Source organism: Pyrgilauda ruficollis, unplaced genomic scaffold (genome assembly GCF_017590135.1).
Source record: "Pyrgilauda ruficollis isolate IOZ18807 unplaced genomic scaffold, ASM1759013v1 scaffold18, whole genome shotgun sequence".
NCBI classification, from domain to species: Eukaryota; Metazoa; Chordata; class Aves; order Passeriformes; family Passeridae; genus Pyrgilauda; species Pyrgilauda ruficollis.
The window spans coordinates 10,702,879-10,723,911 of NW_024516984.1; the positions used below are offsets into that span (position 1 = coordinate 10,702,879).

The window sequence follows — 21,033 nt, forward strand, 5'->3', positions numbered from 1 at the left end:
CTTACAAGCAGAATTTGGTTGCATGTGGAAAATCTGCAGTTCATGTACGTTTCTCATTAACCAGAAAAAAAATCTCAAATCTTTCACTGTACAAGACTTCATACTACAATAAGGATATTTAATATGCCAATATTTGTTTCCCATCTGTAGTGTCAATAGTGCACTGCCCCACTGACAATGAATGTTGCACCTATCTCAAGTCCACTTATCTATCAATAACCATTCACCATCTCCTGCAAGACAAAACCAAGTAAATAAATTTGCAGAAATGGAAGAGTAAAGTGCCAGCAACAAGAATTGCTGTGATATACTGGTAAATTCCTTTTGGAAATCTGTGGCATAACTGTAGTAAATGTTTTATTTGTTATCACTAGTCAGAATATGAGAAACATTTACTCTTATTAAAAATTAATTAAAAGGGTTTTTTAATTTTAATTTTTTAATAAAAAGTGAAATTAAAAGTTTTAGAAATAAATGGGAAAGTCAGAGCATTGTATTATCCCAGAGCTGTCTGGTGGTTGGAAAACAACAGGAAAAGGACTGGAATAGCCATTACAGCCTTTACTGCCATGGTACATTAAGAAAGACAACAGCATACAAAGAACAAACATTTTAGACACAAAATAACATTTTGCCAAAGCCCTGTTTTACATCTAACAGTTCTTGCAGTCAAAAGCCAAATTGTGCTTGGCAAGTAAATATGAGGAATTTTTCATTACAAAATATGCAGTATGCAAATGCATAATGGTTGTCATGGTGGTCATATTTTAATATTTTATTTTTTCTTACTGTAGTAAGAATACCTCATTTGGTCCAAACACCAAGCTTTTTTATTAGCAAAATCTACAACTGCAAAAATTGTTACTTTCTGTGCTGGATGCTGCTGTAAGAGAGATGAAAACTAATTAATCCAGTGCATTTCCAGTACACATTTCTCACAGGATGCCCAAATAAACTTCAGTTGTTTCTTCATTTTTTTATCCTTCATGATACAGCAACTGTCAGCATCACTTGCTCGCAAATACTGTACAGCAATCTACATAAAATCTATTTAAATATCAGGACAACTGAGTATTTTATGTAATACTGCATTGATAACCATTTTAAAGTGGCATTTGTATACCAAATCAACTTGACAGAGAAACAAAAGAATCTTTGTTAACCAATTCACCTAAAAATTTTGACTCAGACTCAAAAAAGTGTGTGAACGAATCAAAAATATTTCTCAGTGAAGAAGTACTCTGCAAATTAATTTGGAAAACCTATGTTTTCCTGGATGGTGTGTTGAAAAGCACATTACTAAATCAAAGTTAAGAACTTAATGAGACTGAGTTTTAACTTGTCAACTTAATTACTTAAAAATTGATAGTATAACAGATGATAAACTACTGTAACTATAAAGTCCAATTTTACTTTCTAAAAAAAAACATTTTTAACTTGGAAGAAGTTGGTTTACTGAATGATGTTATGAAGTAATTCTACCAGCAGTACAGCTCCTGTTCAAATTTATCTTCATATATTCCAATTAAAATAATCTTTAATCATGGCTGATGGTGATCTCTCACAACTCATGGGAATGTTCTATGACACAAGTATGTGAAATTTAAAGACATGCAATCTCTTTGGAACTTACAGGCTGAATATTAACTAAAAAGATTTTCACAGTATTTTTGGAGGGCCAGTCTTTTGGAGGGTTGTCTTTCCCTACCTATGGAAAACCACAGCTTATACTGTAGCAGTATCAGCATAATTCATCCTCAGCTTCACATGAAAATTTCATCAGAGCATTTGTCGAGACGCTGATTTATCAGCCTTCCCTAATTTTGTCCTGGCACAGCAGACAAAAAACAAAGCACGTTTCCTTTTTGCAGTTCAAATCCTTACTATTACGAAAAGCTTCCAAGTCTACTAAATTTGCATTCTGCTCTGCTTTCCTTTTGAGGACATCAGACAGGCCCAAGCTATATTTCATCACCTATCTAAAACTATTCTAAACACAGCATAATATATCTGAGTGTTTACAAAGAGGCAACTTGAAGCATTCCCTGCTGTCAGTTTGCTATTTCTAAGTGCAAATACTGAGATGTAATTGAGATGGATAGAATGGACGGTAAATTGCGTTAAAACATTTAAGAGTGAAGCACTGTGTTTCAAGAGAGATGACAGCATCTTCACACAGTAATGACAATCAGTTCTCTGTGCAGCCATAGTGGGAATGAGAATCTTCCTTGGTAAGGGTCGAAGACACTTCAATATCTGCAGAAAACAGGAAACTTTCCTTCCCATTGTTTCTGTCCGGTCTGACTATCGTAACAGTTCAGTGCAACTAAACATGGGAAAAAGTCCCTTTATTTCCTGTGAGGACAACCTCATAGCATATGGGAAGAAATTAACACACTCATACAGAATATAACTGCCAACTTCCAGGCATTATTCTTAATAAACAGGATCTCATGCAGTGTCAAAGAGATAAATGAACCCTTAAGTAAATGAAAAGTTATTACTATCAGCTCTTTACTCTTCTGCCCCTACCCACATAAGGAATCCTTCCAGGTATATTACAAGATATTCAGATGCGGTCCACAACCAATAATTCTGTAATTTCCATTAATTATTTTCAGTATTATTATTAATGATGTTTATGTGTTGTTCTGTGTAACTGAACTACAGAACCAACATCTGAATAGAAAACGAACCTTTCCACTTAGAGAAAACAACAGATACAATCCTTGTACTTAATATGTCTCCACTGTAACTCTAAGCCACAGAAAGATCTCAACTCAGCCAAAAATATTTCCAACATTATGGAGCAATCTGCAACTTAGCACTTTTGAAATGTTCAATCAGTCACGTCCTTCTGAAAACCTGGAGGTCTCTTTCACTGATAAAAGAGAATAACTAAAGACAGCTCACATGCTGCTCTCACCAATAAAAAAAAAATCTCAGTTATCTCTTGATAATTATTGAAATTTCATATTTTATCATAAAAGCAAATTAGCACACAATAACCAAATTCAAAGATAATGGTATTTTCACACCTCAAGCTGACTGTATTCAAAGATATCTAAGAAACACTGCACTTGCACTGCTCCACACTCGAGCAAACATCCAATAACACAGTTAACTTCTGGGACCATGAGCAGCATCTAATTTGACACTGCAAAAGCCAGCAATGCCTGCCTTAGTAACACACATACTACAATATGAGGAAGCCTCATTACGTACTTGCCATGTTTGAAAGGGGATTTTTGTGCAAGTTTTCATTTTTAGAACTAATTTTAGTAACCCTTTCCGCCTCCTTTTCAACCTATCTAGTGTATTTTTCCTTTATATTTTCTACTTCCTATTTCCAGAGCACAGAAATGTAATCTCATAACTCTTACTGTTCCTATTTATTCCTGATTCCTTAATCCTTCACTGAGACCTCTTTCTAGATCTTTTCCCCATTCACACAGCAAAACAGAATTGTAAGAAAAAGCAAATGGCAGCTGCAAGTCATACTTCAAGAATCTTGCCCAATCTCTAAAAATACCAGTTTTGATATATAAAGAAAAATCTCAGTTATCTCTTGATAATTATTGAAATTTCATATTTTATCATAAAAGCAAATTAGCACACAATAATCAAATTCAAAGATAATGGTATTTTCACACCTCAAGCTGACTGTATTCAAAGATATCTAAGAAACACTGCACTTGCACTGCTCCACACTCGAGCAAACATCCAATAACACAGTTAACTTCTGGGACCATGAGCAGCATCTAATTTGACACTGCAAAAGCCAGCAATGCCTGCCTTAGTAACACACATACTACAATATGAGGAAGCCTCATTACGTACTTGCCATGTTTGAAAGGGGATTTTTGTGCAAGTTTTCATTTTTAGAACTAATTTTAGTAACCCTTTCCGCCTCCTTTTCAACCTATCTAGTGTATTTTTCCTTTATATTTTCTACTTCCTATTTCCAGAGCACAGAAATGTAATCTCATAACTCTTACTGTTCCTATTTATTCCTGATGGGTTACTTAATCCTTCACTGAGACCTCTTTCTAGATCTTTTCCCCATTCACACAGCAAAACAGAATTGTAAGAAAAAGCAAATGGCAGCTGCAAGTCATACTTCAAGAACCTTGCCCAATCTCTAAAAATACCAGTTTTGATATATAAAGGTAAGTAAAGACGTAAAAAAAGGGCCTAAGTAAGATGCTAACTACACATTGCAGAAGGATAAACAGAATTCTAACACCTTTCAGCCAAGAAAGATGTTATTATGACAAGTATGAGGTACTGAATTATGACAAGAAAAGTCATAATTCAGTACCTCAAACATCTATTATACACATTTGGGGATGTTAGTTTTTGCCCTCTGAAAACTGCAAAAGACTTAGAACGAACTAGGCAGAAGATCAAGGATACTGACACCAGAAGAACTCATCACAAATGAATCTGAAAGACAATTGAAAATATGAAAGGGGTTTCATAAAAAGAATAATTCGATTTCCAACAAGAATAATAGTGATAAAAGTACTTAACACACTTTTTAGACAGGATATTTAAGATGCCTTAAAGGAATTCTTTTATGGGACACACATTCAGAAGTTACAGATGCCCAAAAACATACACAAATACAAAAATAAAGTAATCAAACTCAGAAATCACTTAGTTTGCAACAAGGTACTACACCTCCACTCTTCAGGAGAGACAGCCCCCAGTCATGAAGCACAGACTCCCTAAGTAATGCTACTACTTATTACTAAAAAAAAGAAAAAAAAAAAAAACTGCTGTGTGTTGTAGTTTAGCAATGGTATTCCCCAGTTTAGTGCTCCCACTGAAACCATACATCACTGACGCACAGCCCCTGCTCCCCGCTCCCCTTGGGTGGTGGGCTGGAGCGGAAAATTTGTGGCCTAAAAGGTAAAGATCACAGGTTGACATAAGAACAATTTAATGGAAACAGCAATGAGATAAAAAAATCAACAGTAACAGCAACATTACTAATGGCAGAGGGCACAAGAAAGAGGTGAATGATTCAGATGGAAACAGCAGTACCTGACCACTGCCTCTACCAGGCTACCCTGAGCAGAATGGATCCCGTTACACCCAAGAGATTCCCTTTTCCCCTCTCCCACTGATGATTTGGGATGGTACAGAATAATCTCCATGTCCTAGCCATGCCCCCTCCTGTCTCTGCAAAAATTAACCCTGTCCTGGCCAGAATCATGCCAGTGGGATAGACCTTTTCTTAAATCTGTCACAGCAATTCCCAGGTTCCTCCCAGCCTTCATTTTAGGCCTTTATCATATTCTGCAAGTTCATTTTTAAGTAGCATTTTATCATACCTTCCATGAACAAAAACCAACAGACACTAGAAGGAAGGAAGCAGCTCTCATCATAAATGTAGGGTGGCCACTTTTACAAAGGCGTTCTTTGAATCAGGACTTATTTATTGCCTTCCTGCTTCCTACGGCTTCCGCAAAATAACTCTCTCCCTCCCAGACAACAAAAAGATAAATACAAACTAATCAGCCACAAACATTTTACAAGTGACACAACACTAACTCTACAGGTGTGTGCTGCTTGTTCTTCCCTCTACTTTGTCAGGCTCTATCTTTTTAATGAAAGTGGTGCTTATATGCTGCAGAGTTTCAGGTGCTGCTACATCTGTTTAAGTCTCAAATGCCTCTGTGACTCTCAAAGCAAAGACCACACTCACACTACAGAGTCAGAGGACGTTGTCTCCAAGCATGCAGTTGCATGCTACTTCTTCTAGGAACCCAGGTACCTTACACAAAGAATTTAAGGATATGGTGCAACTTAGCACATACTAAGCAATAAAATTAAGAGGTTTTCCAGCCTTGTTGCACAAATTCATAGCATCCCAGACATCAATCACTCTGTCAGAACGTATTTGATTTAGACATAAAGAGACTGGGATTGTTAAGTCAACAGGTAGGAACACACTCAACCTCACTCTAGGAATGACTCCTTTTAAATAGCCTTAGAAAATAAAAAAAATATTTCAGAGGTCAAATTATGAAATATGATTTTAATGTAAATTCACCATCATCTTAATTGATACTGGTCACTTGCTCTAGTTATTATAATAGGCAAAAATATATTTAGAAAGTAAACACGCCAATACATAGAATGTATTTAAAATTCAGGCACAAGTATCAGCAGCCACAGACAAATGTCATTTTGAAATGAGAATTCATATAAAACTTCCTTAGGAAGGTCAAGGATTAGATTATTTATTCTGCTTCACTCATCAAGATATCATCAATTTGTCAAGGGGCCTGCATCATACAAATTACACTCAAATAAAGAAAGCCACCTTACCACAATGTATTACTGTTTTTTCCAGGACTCACTTCAGTTCTATCTGTTTCTCCTACATATTTCCCTTCTTCCTCAGCCTTGATCTTGAAAGCTCATCAGGGATGCCAGATGACTTGACAGCCAGATTGCCAAAAGCACAAAGGACAATCTGGAGGTCTCATGGGACGTAAAATAAGTGTCAACCCCTAAGTCCTCAGTTCTGTCCCTACAACAGGATAAATTCAACTGTGAGCAGCCTACAAGACACTCCCAGCAGCAACCAAGCTTGCACAAAATGAAGCTGGCTTTGAACACTTATCCTTGCAGCTTCTCAGACATTTTAAGTAGACAACCATTCTTTTAGCATCAATTATATATGAAGGGAAAGGGTTGCTTTGCTGTCAGAGTGGTGAACTGGGAATCAAGACATCAGATTGTATTTCTGGTTCTGGCACAAACTTCCACAGGGACCCAAAACTCAAGGTCTAAGTTCCCCATTTGTAGAACTACACAGGTTTCATTTATTAATGAAAGCAATCCACTGAGACATCTCTGAATAGAAAATAGTACAGAAGTGCCAGATTATCTGTTTCCTGAGCAAAAATAATACAGTTGAATTTTTTTTAAAAACCAAAAACCAGGTACTTGAGTTTTCTCTTAAATTTTGAATAATTGCTTGCTGAACAGTACAGCCTGGCAATTTGCACTGCAATTTCAGAGTATAAAGGAAATAAAGTAGAGATGCAACCCTGAAAATTCTGTTCTCCTGAAACTGGCTGAAACTTCAAGGCAGTCAGCCTTTTTTTCTGTCATAGCAATAAATTGCAAACTGATGAGTCATGGAGGTTGGAAAGGAGGTCACCTAGCCCAATTGCTTGAACAGAGCAGTGTCAGCTAGAACAGGTAGTCCAGTCTTGCCTAGATGACCATTAAGCAAAATTTTTTAAAAGCTTCTGAACAACTTATACCTGTTTTTGACCAGTTTTATTGTAAGCTATATTTTTTCCCTTCACACCGCACTAGAGCTCCCATCTTCCATGGCCTCTCCTTCTTTCACTGTGCACCTCTGAGAGGAATGTGGCTGCATCTTGCCCACATCTATCCATCGGGGAGTTCTAGACAATAAAAACTGCACCAAGCCTTCTCAAGGCCAAAGAAACCTTGCTCTCTCAGCCTCTTTGCAGCAATATGCTCCTGGCCCTTCCTCACCTTGCTGGTCAGCCCCAGCACCAGACTTGTGCAAAATTATTTAGTAGTTAAAGTTATTTCTTCCATTAGGGAGACAAAAAATTTGACTCTAGAAGCCTCAAAGATGTAGAGCAGAGGGTAAAGAATCACCTCCCTTCACATGCTGGCAACATCCTTGCTAGAACAGCCCCAGGATGCTTATTCTTTTCTGAACTGCAAGGGTGCAGTGCTGACTCATATTCCAGTTCCTGCCCAGAAGTACTCCCAGAGTAACCTCTGTAAAGCTGCTTTCTAGCCCCCAGCCTGTGCAGGTGAGCAGGGTCATTCCATCCCAGGCACAGGACTCTACCTCTAAAACACATCACCCAGCACCAGATTCAGATGCCTCTTGAACACCTCCAGAAGAGGTGACTCCACTATCTTCGTTCTCGCATTCCGCCTGAGGAGCCAATCCCACACCAATCCACACAGTCACCAATGACAGCAATAATCCTGCTCAATCCCAAACAGAAAACTGAATCAATACACAGGCAGTTGAGTCCTACAGCAAAAACAGTTAGACAACATTTATGAAAAAGGTTATACATGAGTATGTGAGTACAAGAAGTTCTTCAAGACACTTGTATAAAAAGGTAAAGTCTTAAATAAAATTCATTACCTTGCTCAAACCTATATTTCATTCATGGGTAATCCAATTCCTTTCCAAACAGGGACATATATTTTACTTAGAGATATATGGTTAGAGACTTCTACAGATTAGCAAATCATTCCAGCCAGTATCTCAGGTCAACTACAGCCAGCTTGGATTTAATTTGGCCAAAGGACAGTTCCTTTTGGTTTCCAATGTAACGAACTTTTCAATTTCTCACATGTTGTAATAGTGTTACAATGACTTTAACTTTGTCTAATTGACAAAATTGTTCTTCATGCTAACCTTACAAAATAAATACAAACCAACCCTGGGATACCTAGTTTTAAAGCCTGGTGTTCACAAAATGGTGACAAAAATTACTACAAAAGGGGGTTTAAAAATATGTCTCCATCAATATTTGAAATCACTGCAAACAACACACTATTCAACAGCATTAGGCTGCACGGAATAACTTAAACCTGGATGTTTTGATGGATGGTGCCCTCCAAGTAGCCTCTTCTAAATTAGCAACTCACACTACAAATTTGGGAAATACATGTCTCAGGAGAGTTAGGACTGAGCTGTAAGGCAGAGCAAAGAAACAACTGGAACACTGCAAATATTATTTATAAATACAGATAAATCATGAAGTTGTACAACACTTCTAAGCATATTATAGTCTACAAAAGATTAAGTCTTACACTACAATAAGTCTTAAGAACAGATAAGTTTCTTAAATCCTATGGAACAAAGATTTCTCCTTTCAGAATTCTAAACTTTTCACTGAACAGCTCAACAAACCACCTTTCTTCCCAAAGAAGAGTTTTTCACAATACAATCTAAGTGCATCCGAGAGCTGTAAGAGGAAATACATTGACAAGTATCAAACATTTGTCATTGTCTAGCACAAATCCCTCCAATTCCAAACAAGATAAGATATGTACTTGAAAATTCATTGGAAATAACTCTGCTTTTTGCCATTGTCCTACATTGCATGAATTCTGCGCTTGCCTAGTAAAGACACTCATATGAAAAAAATCCTTCTTGCTAATCCACTCCATAAAGTAGAGTGTTCAACCTTGGGGCAGGTGTTACAAAGAAATAAACAGCTTTTAAGCAGTTGCCCTTACTCTGATAGGGACCACAGGTGCTGCCATGGATACAGACAAGCAAAGTCAAATAAAAATAGAATGCCACACTCACATTTTTGTTAACACTTCAGCAAGTTAAAAACAGAAATTGGAAGTGAATGGAAAAGATATTGACTTTCTATGGTAATTGTGTTTGCACTTCCTTTTGACTTTTTATGATGAAGGAGCCATAGAATGTTGTTTTTCTTTTCCTGAAGAGAAAGGAAATCACATAACCTTATCAAAAAATGCAGCCAGCTAAAACCCTTCCCCTTCCATTCATTTAAATCCCTCTTATAAAATATAAATGCAATTATGAAAAGCACTATGAAGCCACTAATCATCACTGTAATTGAGATATACATGTAACATATTCAGTGAGTGGGACTAGATGATCCTTATGGGACCCTTCCAATTTAAGGTATTCTATGATATATACACACATGCACGCAAAAACAACACACACAGACACACTGTTTTTGTATCAAACCACAGCCATAGAAGATCATTTACAAGTTGTTCTTTTTTTGTGGAAAGTCCAACATCTAGCTTTCTTATATAGCATAACTATTCGAGGAGTTTTCATGTGGTACATAAAGCCTCTGTTGCTAGCCAGGGTTAGTAACACTGAATTTGACTATAAAGGTTACCTGAAGCCTCAATTACTGTAATCACTTCTCCAAATAATTAGTCTGCTCAATAATCAGAGAAATATGTACTGAGCCAAGAGACAGGGAATATTCAGCAAGGGAAAACAGAAGCTGAGGAGTCACATACACTGAAAAAGCTGCACTATAAACCTTATAAACAATATCTCTTTATACCAATTGAAAAACAAGGATTCAGCTTCCCTTAACAGGGCACATTTAAAGAAAACTAACCATTTTTTCACTTTAGTGCAAGCAGAAGACAGTACAGTAGGATGTAATAAAATCAAGCTGATACTTGAGAGCGAACTGGCAGAAACATATATATTCACTGAGAGACTCTGTAAGCCATACTATAGTCTACATAATAAACTAGCTTTGTTTTTTTTCCCCCAGCTGCTTCAAGATCTAACTAGCCACCCCAGCTGAGGCCGTGGGGAAGGCTTACAGGAGTACCAACATCTGCTTCTATTCCCATCAACGTCAAATTTGTCAGAACACAAAACTGTGCCAGAGAAACAACCTCTGCCATAGGAAATTAAACTCTACTTCCATGGATATCCCCTGAAGTACCAAGTGTAGCAGATCGATTACATTTCCAATTTCTATTCCAAAATAAAGTTCCTTTCCAAAAAATATACATTACATTTTATATATGTATACGCATATATGTACATGCATACTAAAATTCTTTATGGCCTGGTTTATGTTTAGCGACCAGTCAATTAGTGTAAATCACAAACATAAAACCTAAGCCCTATATCAGGTAATAAGGTGACAAATTAAACTAGCCACTATTTAGCAACACTTTACTATTAAATACTTTTTAATAGTATGTCTTTTTAATGTCTCATCAACTTCCACCCACAGTTTTAGAGGTCTCTTTACTACTGCTATGCTGAGGATTCAAGTGAGTACCCTGATTACACAGTAAATGAAACCCCTCATGAAAACATTCAGGAAATTACAAAAAAAAAAAAAAAAACCAAAAAAAAAAACAAAACTTTTTTTTTTTAATTCTCCTTAAAAATCGTATGTTCCCCAGCATAAAATCACAGACCAATGAATCTCAGAAAAGTTTGTGCAGTTTTGCTGTAGTTAGCTAGTCATAGAATAGAATCATTAAGGTTGGAAAAGACCCCCAAGATCATCAGGTTCAACCAGTAACCCAGCACTGCCATGTTCTCCACTAAACCACGTCTCCAGGTGCCACATCTGCACGTTTTCTGAACACCTCCAGAGATGGCGATTCCACCACTTCCCTGGGCAGCCTATTCCAATGCCTGAACACCCATCCAGTGAATCAATTTTCCCTAATATCCAATCCACACCTCCCCTAGCGTAGCCTGGGGCCATTTCCTCTTGTCCTGGCACTTGTCAGCTGGGAAAAAAAGACTGATTCTTACCTCACTACAGCTTCCTTTCAGGTACTTGTAAAGAGTGATAAAGCTTTCCCTCAGTCTCCTTTTCTCCAGGCTAATTGTGCTTAAAGGGCAACAAAGGAAATTTCCCTTATGTTTACACAGATCACAGTAAATACAGACTTTTGGTCATTTGCTACAGAATGAAGGAGATAAGGTAATTATATTAAGGATATTGATAATGTTACAATTTTTTTTAAAGCATCTTTACCATAAATACCCAAGGTAATTAGTAATTATTCAGTCACACAGTTGGATGACATGGAATTATTTTAGACGGTGCAAATATTTACCAAGTGTTGCTTTCCATCCCCTCCAGAAAGTGCATTTTGATAAGAAATAAAGATTTTCCTCTATTGTTTTCCAATGGAAGAGAAGTAAAGCTTCTCTTTCATTAGAAAGCAAAGATTTTGCCACAGGAAAGTGGTATGATCACCAGCAAGAACACCCAGAAGCAGAAAAAGTCCAATTGCTCATTTAGCCAATAAAGTACCAATTATTCATAACAGAAACTTAATACTGTAGCTTAGTAAAAATAAAAACCCTCGTCTACAGATGTAATTTTAAAAGGTGTTTCAGTGTCTTAAGTAAATTCTTCCATCACATGTTACTTTTAAGGAATGCTAGAAGGAACAAAAACTCTGGTATTGCAATGACACTCTAAATGTTATAATGAAACATCTGAAGGAAAAGTATAAGCATTTATTCATAGTTTTCTGTGCATGCCTCTTCTCTCCAACACTGCTGCAACTACTGGGTGATGTAAGTTTATCCACCTCACATATGTTTACACATCTCACTGCAATTGGCCCGAAATTGTTATTGCTGTGTATCACTGAAATCTCAACACTACTGCAGTTTATTACTGGAAGATTCAGGAGATATAAAAGAATAATATTAACACAACCAGACCTTTTCACTCAGATTTGTTTTGTGATGAATGCAGATGTAAAATAATATACTACATCTACACAGCATAAAACAAAAAAGAAAAGGTGAATGAATTCACATGGGAATGACCACTCAGCTACTTCTATCTAATAAAGTTACAAGTATATCAAATCTTCTGCTATGCACCTTACAGTGTTACAGACTTTTGACAGAACATACAAACCAAGCAACTTCTCACTACACTCCACTGATAAGTGGAGGATGAGCCAGCACAGAGTAGGAGGGGAAATAAAGACTTTAAATAACAAACCAGAAATCTGTTCTGAGCAATACTCTTTATTTACAACATAAACAAAAGAACCTAAATAAATCTAGCATACAGTAGGTATGTTTCCAGTGTAGGGAAACCAGCAAAGCATTTCCCATGTTGACACAGACCAGCAAGTCACTTCCTCCTTATAACCTCTTCATTCTCTAGCCATGCACAGGGTTTTTTTTCATTTATCTAAGTGAACACCCTATTTCCTATTAACTACAGTGAAAACTGCAGGTACTCTGAGCAAATTCTCAGGGAGATTATAACTGGCTTCAGCATCTCAGTCATAAAGGAAATGTGGTTTCCACCACAACGAGCGCCACTGACGACACTGAGATGACCTGGAAACCCAACTGTTAACTTGGACTGGAACATAAACCCCTCAGGCAATGATGGTTTTGATGGCTTACGTAAAATCAATGTCATGGTCTCCATACTGGCCCTAGTCCAGTGGCCCTCATAAATCCACCACCACAGCTGATCTCAACAGCAGTCCCAGCAGGCAGACCAAAGGAAAGCTCAGAAGTTGTTTCCTCAGACAAAACTGAGGTACAATTAGAACAGGTGACATTTCTCTGTGAAGGATTTATGTCTCTGAACAGTCACTTGAACCCTGTCCACAATCGTTAATGAATCTGAAAAGTTGATGTAGAACCAAGTATTTAACACCAACCCTTCTCCCTTTCTCCAAATGATTTATTTAGATCATCTTGATCCAACCTGCAAAAAGGCTTATTACTGAATTCAGTGTCTGGATAGAACTTGAAACACTTACAGATTCCGATCCTTGGGAGAATTTGAGCACTTACTGCTTGAACCAAAATATCTTATGTCTAAAACCTTAGAATTCAAAATTAAAGATATTACAAACTCTCAAATTTGCTGAAATCCAAGACTCTGGCGTACACCAAATTTGTGGATTAAGGAAAAATATGGAAGAACATGGCCCTAGAACAGTTTTTTTTAAAAGTAGGTAAAACCTGATCATTAAATGGAAGCAAGTAAAATAATCGCACAGCCTCTTTTTCAAACATACATCCTAAACTTAAAAAAAACCCAACCCAACACATTGGACCATTTACCATTTTTCATGGTGCTGCTGAGGATAAACATATGGAGAAAATAAGCTACTCTGTAGATCTTATTTCACTCCAATGTCTGTGCTTTTATTCTCCCTGTCACAGCCAACTTAAGAATTTCCTCTTTCATGGTAATAAGCAGAAAGTCCACAATTCTCAAGGCAGCAAAGCAGGAAGTTTGCAGTTGGAAGGATTTCCCCTCTTCAATGGGACAGGAGGAGAGAAATGTATGATGGGGCTACCGTGAATACTTTTGCAATCTGAAGCAGCTGATTTGGACATATTTATCACATCAGAGCCCTAAAGTGATGTTACCAAGATCAGACACAAATGAAACACTGGCCGCATCTGTTCTGCAATAATTTGTTCCTTTGGCTTTTTGAGAGAGTGGGAACTCCTGCCTTTTGAGAGAGTGAGAACTCCTGACTAGGGTATTACCAGGCACCAACAATCCTACCAACAGTGACAGTCAAATGTAGAAGGAAGCTCAAGCTGTCACACCACAGCTCAGCAGAACGCACTGCCTTCCCAGCTGACCCTCTATCACAAGACGGGAGTGAATGCCACATGTGGCTTTAATGCCAAGCAGCTGCTGCTGCTGCTGCACACCAACACCCCCTCTGTCCTGCTCCCTCCCCCCTGCACCGCTGGGTTTCCAGGACTGTCGCAAGTAGTGGAATACACTAAAATGAACGCAAGCCCCTCACCCGTTAGGTCTGGGGGAACCCAAACCCATCACCCCCACGCGCGGAGACGCGAGACCATCAGCGCCAAAGCGCGGCCGGGGGATTGGGGAGGGCGAGGGCGGGAGGGAGGAAAGCCGAAGAGGGGTCGTGCTATCTGAAAACCTGTTACACTCCCTCCCTTTTCCGCAAAAGCTCGGGGTAAACCCCTTCCCGGCCGGGCGTCCCGCCGCCTGCCCGGGCCCCCAGCGTCGCCGCTCACCGACACCAGGAACTCCAGCGTGCCCACGTAGTCCCGCTCCGTCTTGAGCAGCTCGTTGAGGACGCACACGCGTAAGCGAAGCTGCTTCTCCAAGTCCTTCCCGCTTTCCCCCTTGCCTTCCCCCTTGCTTTCTTCTGTCATGGTGCGGCGAGGAGGATCGGTGCTCCCAGCCCGGCGCCTTCCCCCGAGCGCCCCGGCGCTGCGCTGCGGACAAGGACAACAAAAGACCCCGCCAAGTTACACAGCGGGGCCGGGCTCCGGCCGGTCCCCGGCCGCGCCGCAGCCCCGCTCACCCCGCTCCGCGGCGGCCCGAGGTCCGCAGGCGACGAGCCACCCCAGAGAGCGCTCCTTTCCCGTCAGGAAGGGGACACAGCCTGGAGGAAACGAGCGGTCACTGGTTCCCAGCTCGCCCTGCTAGCTGAGAGGTTGGAAAGCCTCCGCAGCAGCAGAGACTTGGACATTAATCAAAAGCTTTGTATCCATGTGACTCCAACCCCTTCCCCCCCTTCGCTAAATCTCAGGAAAAAGGAAAGGAAACAACTTCAGGGAGCATTGCGTGCCAGCAGCTGCCTGTTTCACACACAGGCTGCGATCTCCAGTTTGAGGCTAATTGGAGTCCTCCAACAACAGAGTAAAAGAATTATAAAAATGTCCCAGCAAGCTGGCTGGCGAGGGAATCGGCAGTTGTTTTTGTTTTGATTTTATCATCAGCAAAGAGCCATTTCAACTTCCCCTTCCACACCTTCCCACGAGATGTATATTACAATGTGTATTATAAATACGGGCTGTGATATTCTCCCGAACAAGCATACACAGCTGAGCATGTGCTGAGCAGCTACAGAGAAGTTCTTTGAGGATAATGAGGTGGTTTAGGTTGGCTGATTTGTTGGTTTACTGAAACAAAGTGCTATAAACTCTCCAGGTTATACAGTTTTCCTATCTGCATATCAGATTTGCATGACACATTAAAAGGATAAAAAAATCATTCAGTAGGCATTTTAAAGTATTCCAAGTAGCTCTTCAGTTTGTGACTGGAAAGAAAATACAGGTCTTCATACTTATATATTCCATATCAACTCTTTCTAAGCCTTCAACATCCTAAAGGGACAGACTAAAATGAAAACCTGAGAGTAAAACTCTCAGCTGCAGAACAAGTTGAGGCAGTGAGAGGAGTCCTTTAGTGGGAGAGACAAAGCAAAGACATTTGTGTTCTGATAACTAGGCATCATCAAGCTGCCTGCCTCAGACATTTCTTGTGAAACAGAGGATACACTTCCCACAAGTGTTTCCCAAAGAGCAAAGAAAAAAACAAAAAAAAAGCCTATTTCTTTGAATGTGACCTACTTCCTTGCATCCTCCCCTTCCCAAACACAAACAGCTCCTGTGCATAAAGCCAAGGCAAGGAGCAGCAGTTGCTCAGACAAACTCTGCCATATGTATCCTGCTCAGCCATTTATGCATGTGCAGATAAGCCTGGAACTTGTCTGCTGACCTCAACATAGCTCCTTCCTCAGTACGGGGCTGGTCCATTTCAAGACCAGATACTGATTTTCATGAAAATCAAAATTTCACATTTTTTAATACCTCATGGTTCTAATGGACTGATGTGTTGAAAAGCCAAACACAGCTCACTGAAGCCTCTTTCTTTAGAAAACCTGTTTAAAGTAGATAACATGTCTGATGATTAGCTCAAAAGTTTTTCACCCTCCTGCTGGGCTTCATCAGTGAGACGCTGTTCCCAAAGTCCTGAGGCTCGGTGGCATCTGCCCTGATCCTGTGGAGGAGATTTCACAATTGCTTGCATTAGCATCAAGAAGACTTCTTCTAATCACCCACCAAACCCCATGATGGAGTTCTCAAGTGATAATCAGGAAGAAAGATCCAAAGCCACTGGAGCAGAACACGCTATTGTTTTGCACTCCTAAATGCATGTGGGTGCCCTTCTTCAGGGGCACCGCACCCTCAGTCGTAGGCCAATGCCTCAAACTTGTTAAATTTCCCATCAAAAAGCACCCTCTCTTTCTTTTAGGAAAGCAGAGATAACATTTCTACATTTTTTGGTTTCAGACCCTGTGCTCCTGCCTTCAGCTGTGTGCCATTGGTTGTCACAATCCCCATGCACACGCACAGACCAAGGTGACAGCTAAAAGAAGCAGAAGCAGCAGCTTAATCTTTCTTTCCCATCATCTGTAGAAGTAAAAATAAAGAATCCCTTCCTTTTACATGTTTGTATCTCACTGCCAGGAGACATTAGAGCCAAAGCAATTCTTGTCCTAGTTTACCCTGCTGCTGCCCTCACACAGTGCTCCTTCATTGAAGCAAGCAGCTCCAGCTATCTGGGCCAGCAAAAGCATTAGGGACAACACACAAGTAACTTTTATGAACTCATCTAAAGCCACTGAACCCAGCAAAACCCACAGCAGATGTGCAGTGATAGGAAAAGTCACTCTAGGTACCAGACACAATCTATGGAAAACATACGTGCCTAAAGGCTCAGCCAATTTTCCTGACAACCCACTTGAAGTAATAAAGACATGGGGCAAATTACTCTTTTCCCCTAGTTTCAGGAAAAAGCTAAATTGCTCCAATTGTAGTCTTCACTACACCAAAACTGAGTATAAAAAGGATGTAATAGAAGAAAGGTAGAATATAGAGACAAAGGATTTAAAAAATTTAGCCCGAACAAGATATTTTAAGCAACTGAACAGCTGATTTTACACTGTGATGTACCAGGAAACTTAACTAGTACATAACTTGTTTCTGTATTTTAGACAGATAGTGCTATGTAAAACTGGGTCTTGAGTATGCTAGCACATGGGGACAGTGATCCTTGCTCCCTATGTGGAAAGACATGGATTTGGAGAAACTGAAAAAATCATACTGTTCCCATGGAATGTTATAACTCTGGAATGCAAGAAGAACTATTTTGGTCCAAGGGTATTTGAGGCTCAAGTTGGATTTCTACTTGGAATCCTGTTGGAAAAAATATGACAACACGTGTGACCTATACACATAGCTGAGGATGGATGTGACCTCCTCAGATCTAGTCCAGCCCTCCTGCAGCAGAGTGCCCAGGGCAACAGGATGGGTTGTCCAGCCAGGTTTTGAGTAACTCCACAGATGCAACTCCACAGTTTCTATGGGAAACATATGCTAGTGTTTGACCAGTATTCTAAAAAAATAAAATAAAAAGTCTTGTGTTCAATCAGAATGTCATGGTTTTTAATGTGTACCCATTGCTTCTCACCCAGCCAGCTGGCACTACTGAGAAAAATCTGACTCCCTCTTTGTTACTCCCTCCCATCAAGCATTTAGAAACTAGGATAAGATTGCCCATGAACCTTCTCCCTTCCAGGCTGAATGGTCCCATCCCTCTCAGCCTCTCCATGTATGTGCGATCCTCCATTTCCTTAGTCATCTTTGTGGTCCTATCCAATGATCTGGACCAAGATTCCTTATTAAATATCTTATGCATGACAGATGAAAGCAATTAAACTCCAATGATCTGCCATGGCTCTTATGGTCTCTGTGGGAAAACCCCATGGATTTGTTTCTGTGTTGCCACTGAATGATGGATATCGATGCAAGACAGCTCCAGTATCACACAAGAATGTAGTCAAGTGTTCTGCAGGACACATTTTCTTGTATTAAAGCACTGTAAAGGATTCCTCAAGTCCAGCTGGGAACTTAAAATTGTCTTCCTTTCAGAGAGAGCTGAAACAAATTTTTATACTAGAAAAAAAAAATACAAACAAAAACTCCTTCAGAATTACTAAGAAGCCTATGCAAAAAAAAAAAAAAACAAAGACTAAGAAAGTTCACCAGAATAAAAACAGTTTCTTTACAGGTGGGTCTAGTACCATACTGTGCCATTGTTAATATATGGGACTAGCTGTAAAATGTCATGAAGTGTTGGAGAGTAAATAAACTGCAAAGTTCACTTTTGACACATAACTGTTTGTTCATTCACCACAGAATTTACACCAAACCAACTTTTCAACCATAGGTTTTAAAGAGAAGTGATTATATGTACAGAATGAACCAAAATAATCAGTTCTATAATCTTTCTTTATGGCATTTTGGAAGAAAGATGGAGGTACTTTAACCACAAAGACATTTAAATGGTCCCAAGCATAGTAAGTTATAATCTTCACTGTAAAATAATCACCAATATAACGAGTGAGCCCATATAACCAAAAGCTTTCTGCAGGTATTCTGAATACAAGTTGATCTCCTTCCCAAAACCAGACTCTTTTACCCCAAGCTGCTACAACATTGCTTTCCCAAGTATGATTGCACAAGACTTCACCACAAAGCTTTTCCAGGAACTTCTTATGATAGTGTGTCTCTATCCACAAGGCTTTTAATAATTTTATTCCCATCAGCACAAGGGACTCAGCAAACATAGCAAACAAAATCTTAACATTCACCTTTACTTAGCATGGAAAGAACAACTGATGCGTGATCCAAACCTGATTTATCAAAAAATAAAGATAAAATTATGTATAGACATTATAGCTCTTAATAAAAAGAGTGATTTGCTTAAGGGTGATTTTGCTTAATTCCTTAAATGAATGTATTTGATTTTCCCTGTGGGGATAAATTGTACCCTTAAAAATCCTGCAGAAAAGCCACCCAAGTCCTAGAATGACAAGTGATCACTGCAGATGGTTTTTCTTCAGAAGGTTATCTGGCATGAGCCAGCACACACACAGAACCCCAAAACGGGAGCAGAATAGTTCAGGCATCTTTTGACTTTAAATTGGTATTAAAAGACTATGTGTAAATGCATGGCAAGATTTGCACAAGAAACTCTTAATCAGTTCAGGAAGAAATTTCCCTTACCTGAAACCACTAAAAAATAAAAACAGTCTCCACAAGGTTCAACCCAAACTTAGGTACCCTGATGGAACTATTTAAACTAAAACCTCACCTTGTGTAATGTCTAAGCAGAAGAGCAGAAAGAACAGCTGCAGACAATTACTTCATCTCAATTTGAGGACATATGATTACAGCTTCTTCACATTAGCTTTTTAGCAACCTTTTTAAATCTGGCAGGAAGCTGAAATAAAATTCATTACAAACCGCGCAAGCTGAAATAAGAGGAATACCATTTATACAAATAATGTCCAAAAAAACCTATCTTGGTAAGAAATACAAGGTCTTTTATGCTGCTGTCCATCTTTATATCACTATGGATTCTGCATGGGAAAGAAACCACAGCTGATCAATTAAATTTTTTGATCAGCACATGGGATCTCTGCAGAGCAACCAAAAAGAGATTGAGCAACAGGGATTTATGTGGAAACAATGACAGAAAAATAACTCAGTAACACTTCTTTGGCTTTCAGCTAAGAGAGAAATAAACAAAGTATGATACAAAGAAAAGTGTAATAAATTTCCATTCAGTTTACTTTAGGGTAAAAATAAAAACAATCTTATAATAAGAAGAAACTAGCTTTCAGAAATAATGTTAGCCGATGAACAGAAAGTTCTCTAAAGAGCTTAGAACATTTGTTTGCTTATATTTAATCACAAAGCAGTAAATCATCAATAACATTCCAACACTAGTTGTTGAACTGTTATATAGATGTGTGCAACCATTTTGAAGGACTTTGAAGGTGGAAAGAACACTACATTCTTCAGCTGGTACAAGCTATAAGACAGATCTGTATCTGACATTCACAGGCATCCATTATATTTTAGCAAGTACATTATGTCTAGACCCACTTGAAGGCTCTTTTCAGCTTGAAATACCTTTGATACCTTTGATGGAGGTATTTTTATCACATCTTAGTAAGGAACTTCTGTTCCTCAGAGCACAAAGACTTACTATTGTTATTCAAAGGTTAATGCATTAAATATTTTACTTAACAAAAATCTTTGTTCTGATTTTCAAAAAGGGGGGGTTTCCCTCAAGTATTTTAATATTCTTACTCTTGGACAATGACTTAGGGATTTTTTTTTCATCTTTTTTTGAAGAGATCAGTAATCTCTCTAGTCACGGCATGTGCATTGTAAGATACTGTCCGTATTTGCTGAAAATCTTAAATTAATCTTAAACTAAACAAGGCTTCTAATTGCGTTTTAAAATTTGTATTTTGCTGTAATTGCTGGATTGAGTGATACAGGATCCTCAAACATCAATTAACTTAAAGCTCAACCCCCAAAAAACCAGCTCATCTCAATTCTTACATTGTCAGAAATTATTTTTATGCTCCCAAATATTTGTTGGAGAGAGAGAGTGGGGAGCAGGCAAGGAGAGGTAACATAAAGCAGATGTCCAGACACACACATAGGCAGAAAACAAGTCACACTGGCAATACCAGCACAAAAAAAAAGCATTTGATTGGTCTCAAAATTTCCATTTTCTTTCAAGTAACCAATACTTGCACTGTCTCTCTGTCTCTGGCAAACACAGAGTAAATACAGTGTTCAGGTTATGATGTGCTATAAGGTACGTGACA

General features: G+C 38.8%; 1 protein-coding gene across 2 annotated transcripts in view; it reads right to left on the reverse strand.

Moving 5' to 3' along the window:
- The window catches only part of PREX2 (phosphatidylinositol-3,4,5-trisphosphate dependent Rac exchange factor 2), a 171,664-nt gene extending 156,666 nt beyond the window's left edge, over window positions 1-14,998 (reverse strand). The window contains exons 1-2 of one of the 2 annotated variants that reach the window (XM_041464435.1): window positions 14,860-14,998; window positions 14,567-14,770 (exon numbers count right to left, since the gene is read on the reverse strand). In XM_041464435.1, the coding sequence (XP_041320369.1) occupies window positions 14,567-14,707 (141 nt within the window). In that variant the 5' untranslated portion in view covers window positions 14,708-14,770; window positions 14,860-14,998. The remainder of the gene's footprint in view (window positions 1-14,566; window positions 14,771-14,859) is intronic. The other variant, XM_041464434.1, reaches the window with a different exon arrangement.
- Window positions 14,999-21,033: the final 6,035 nt, after the last annotated feature.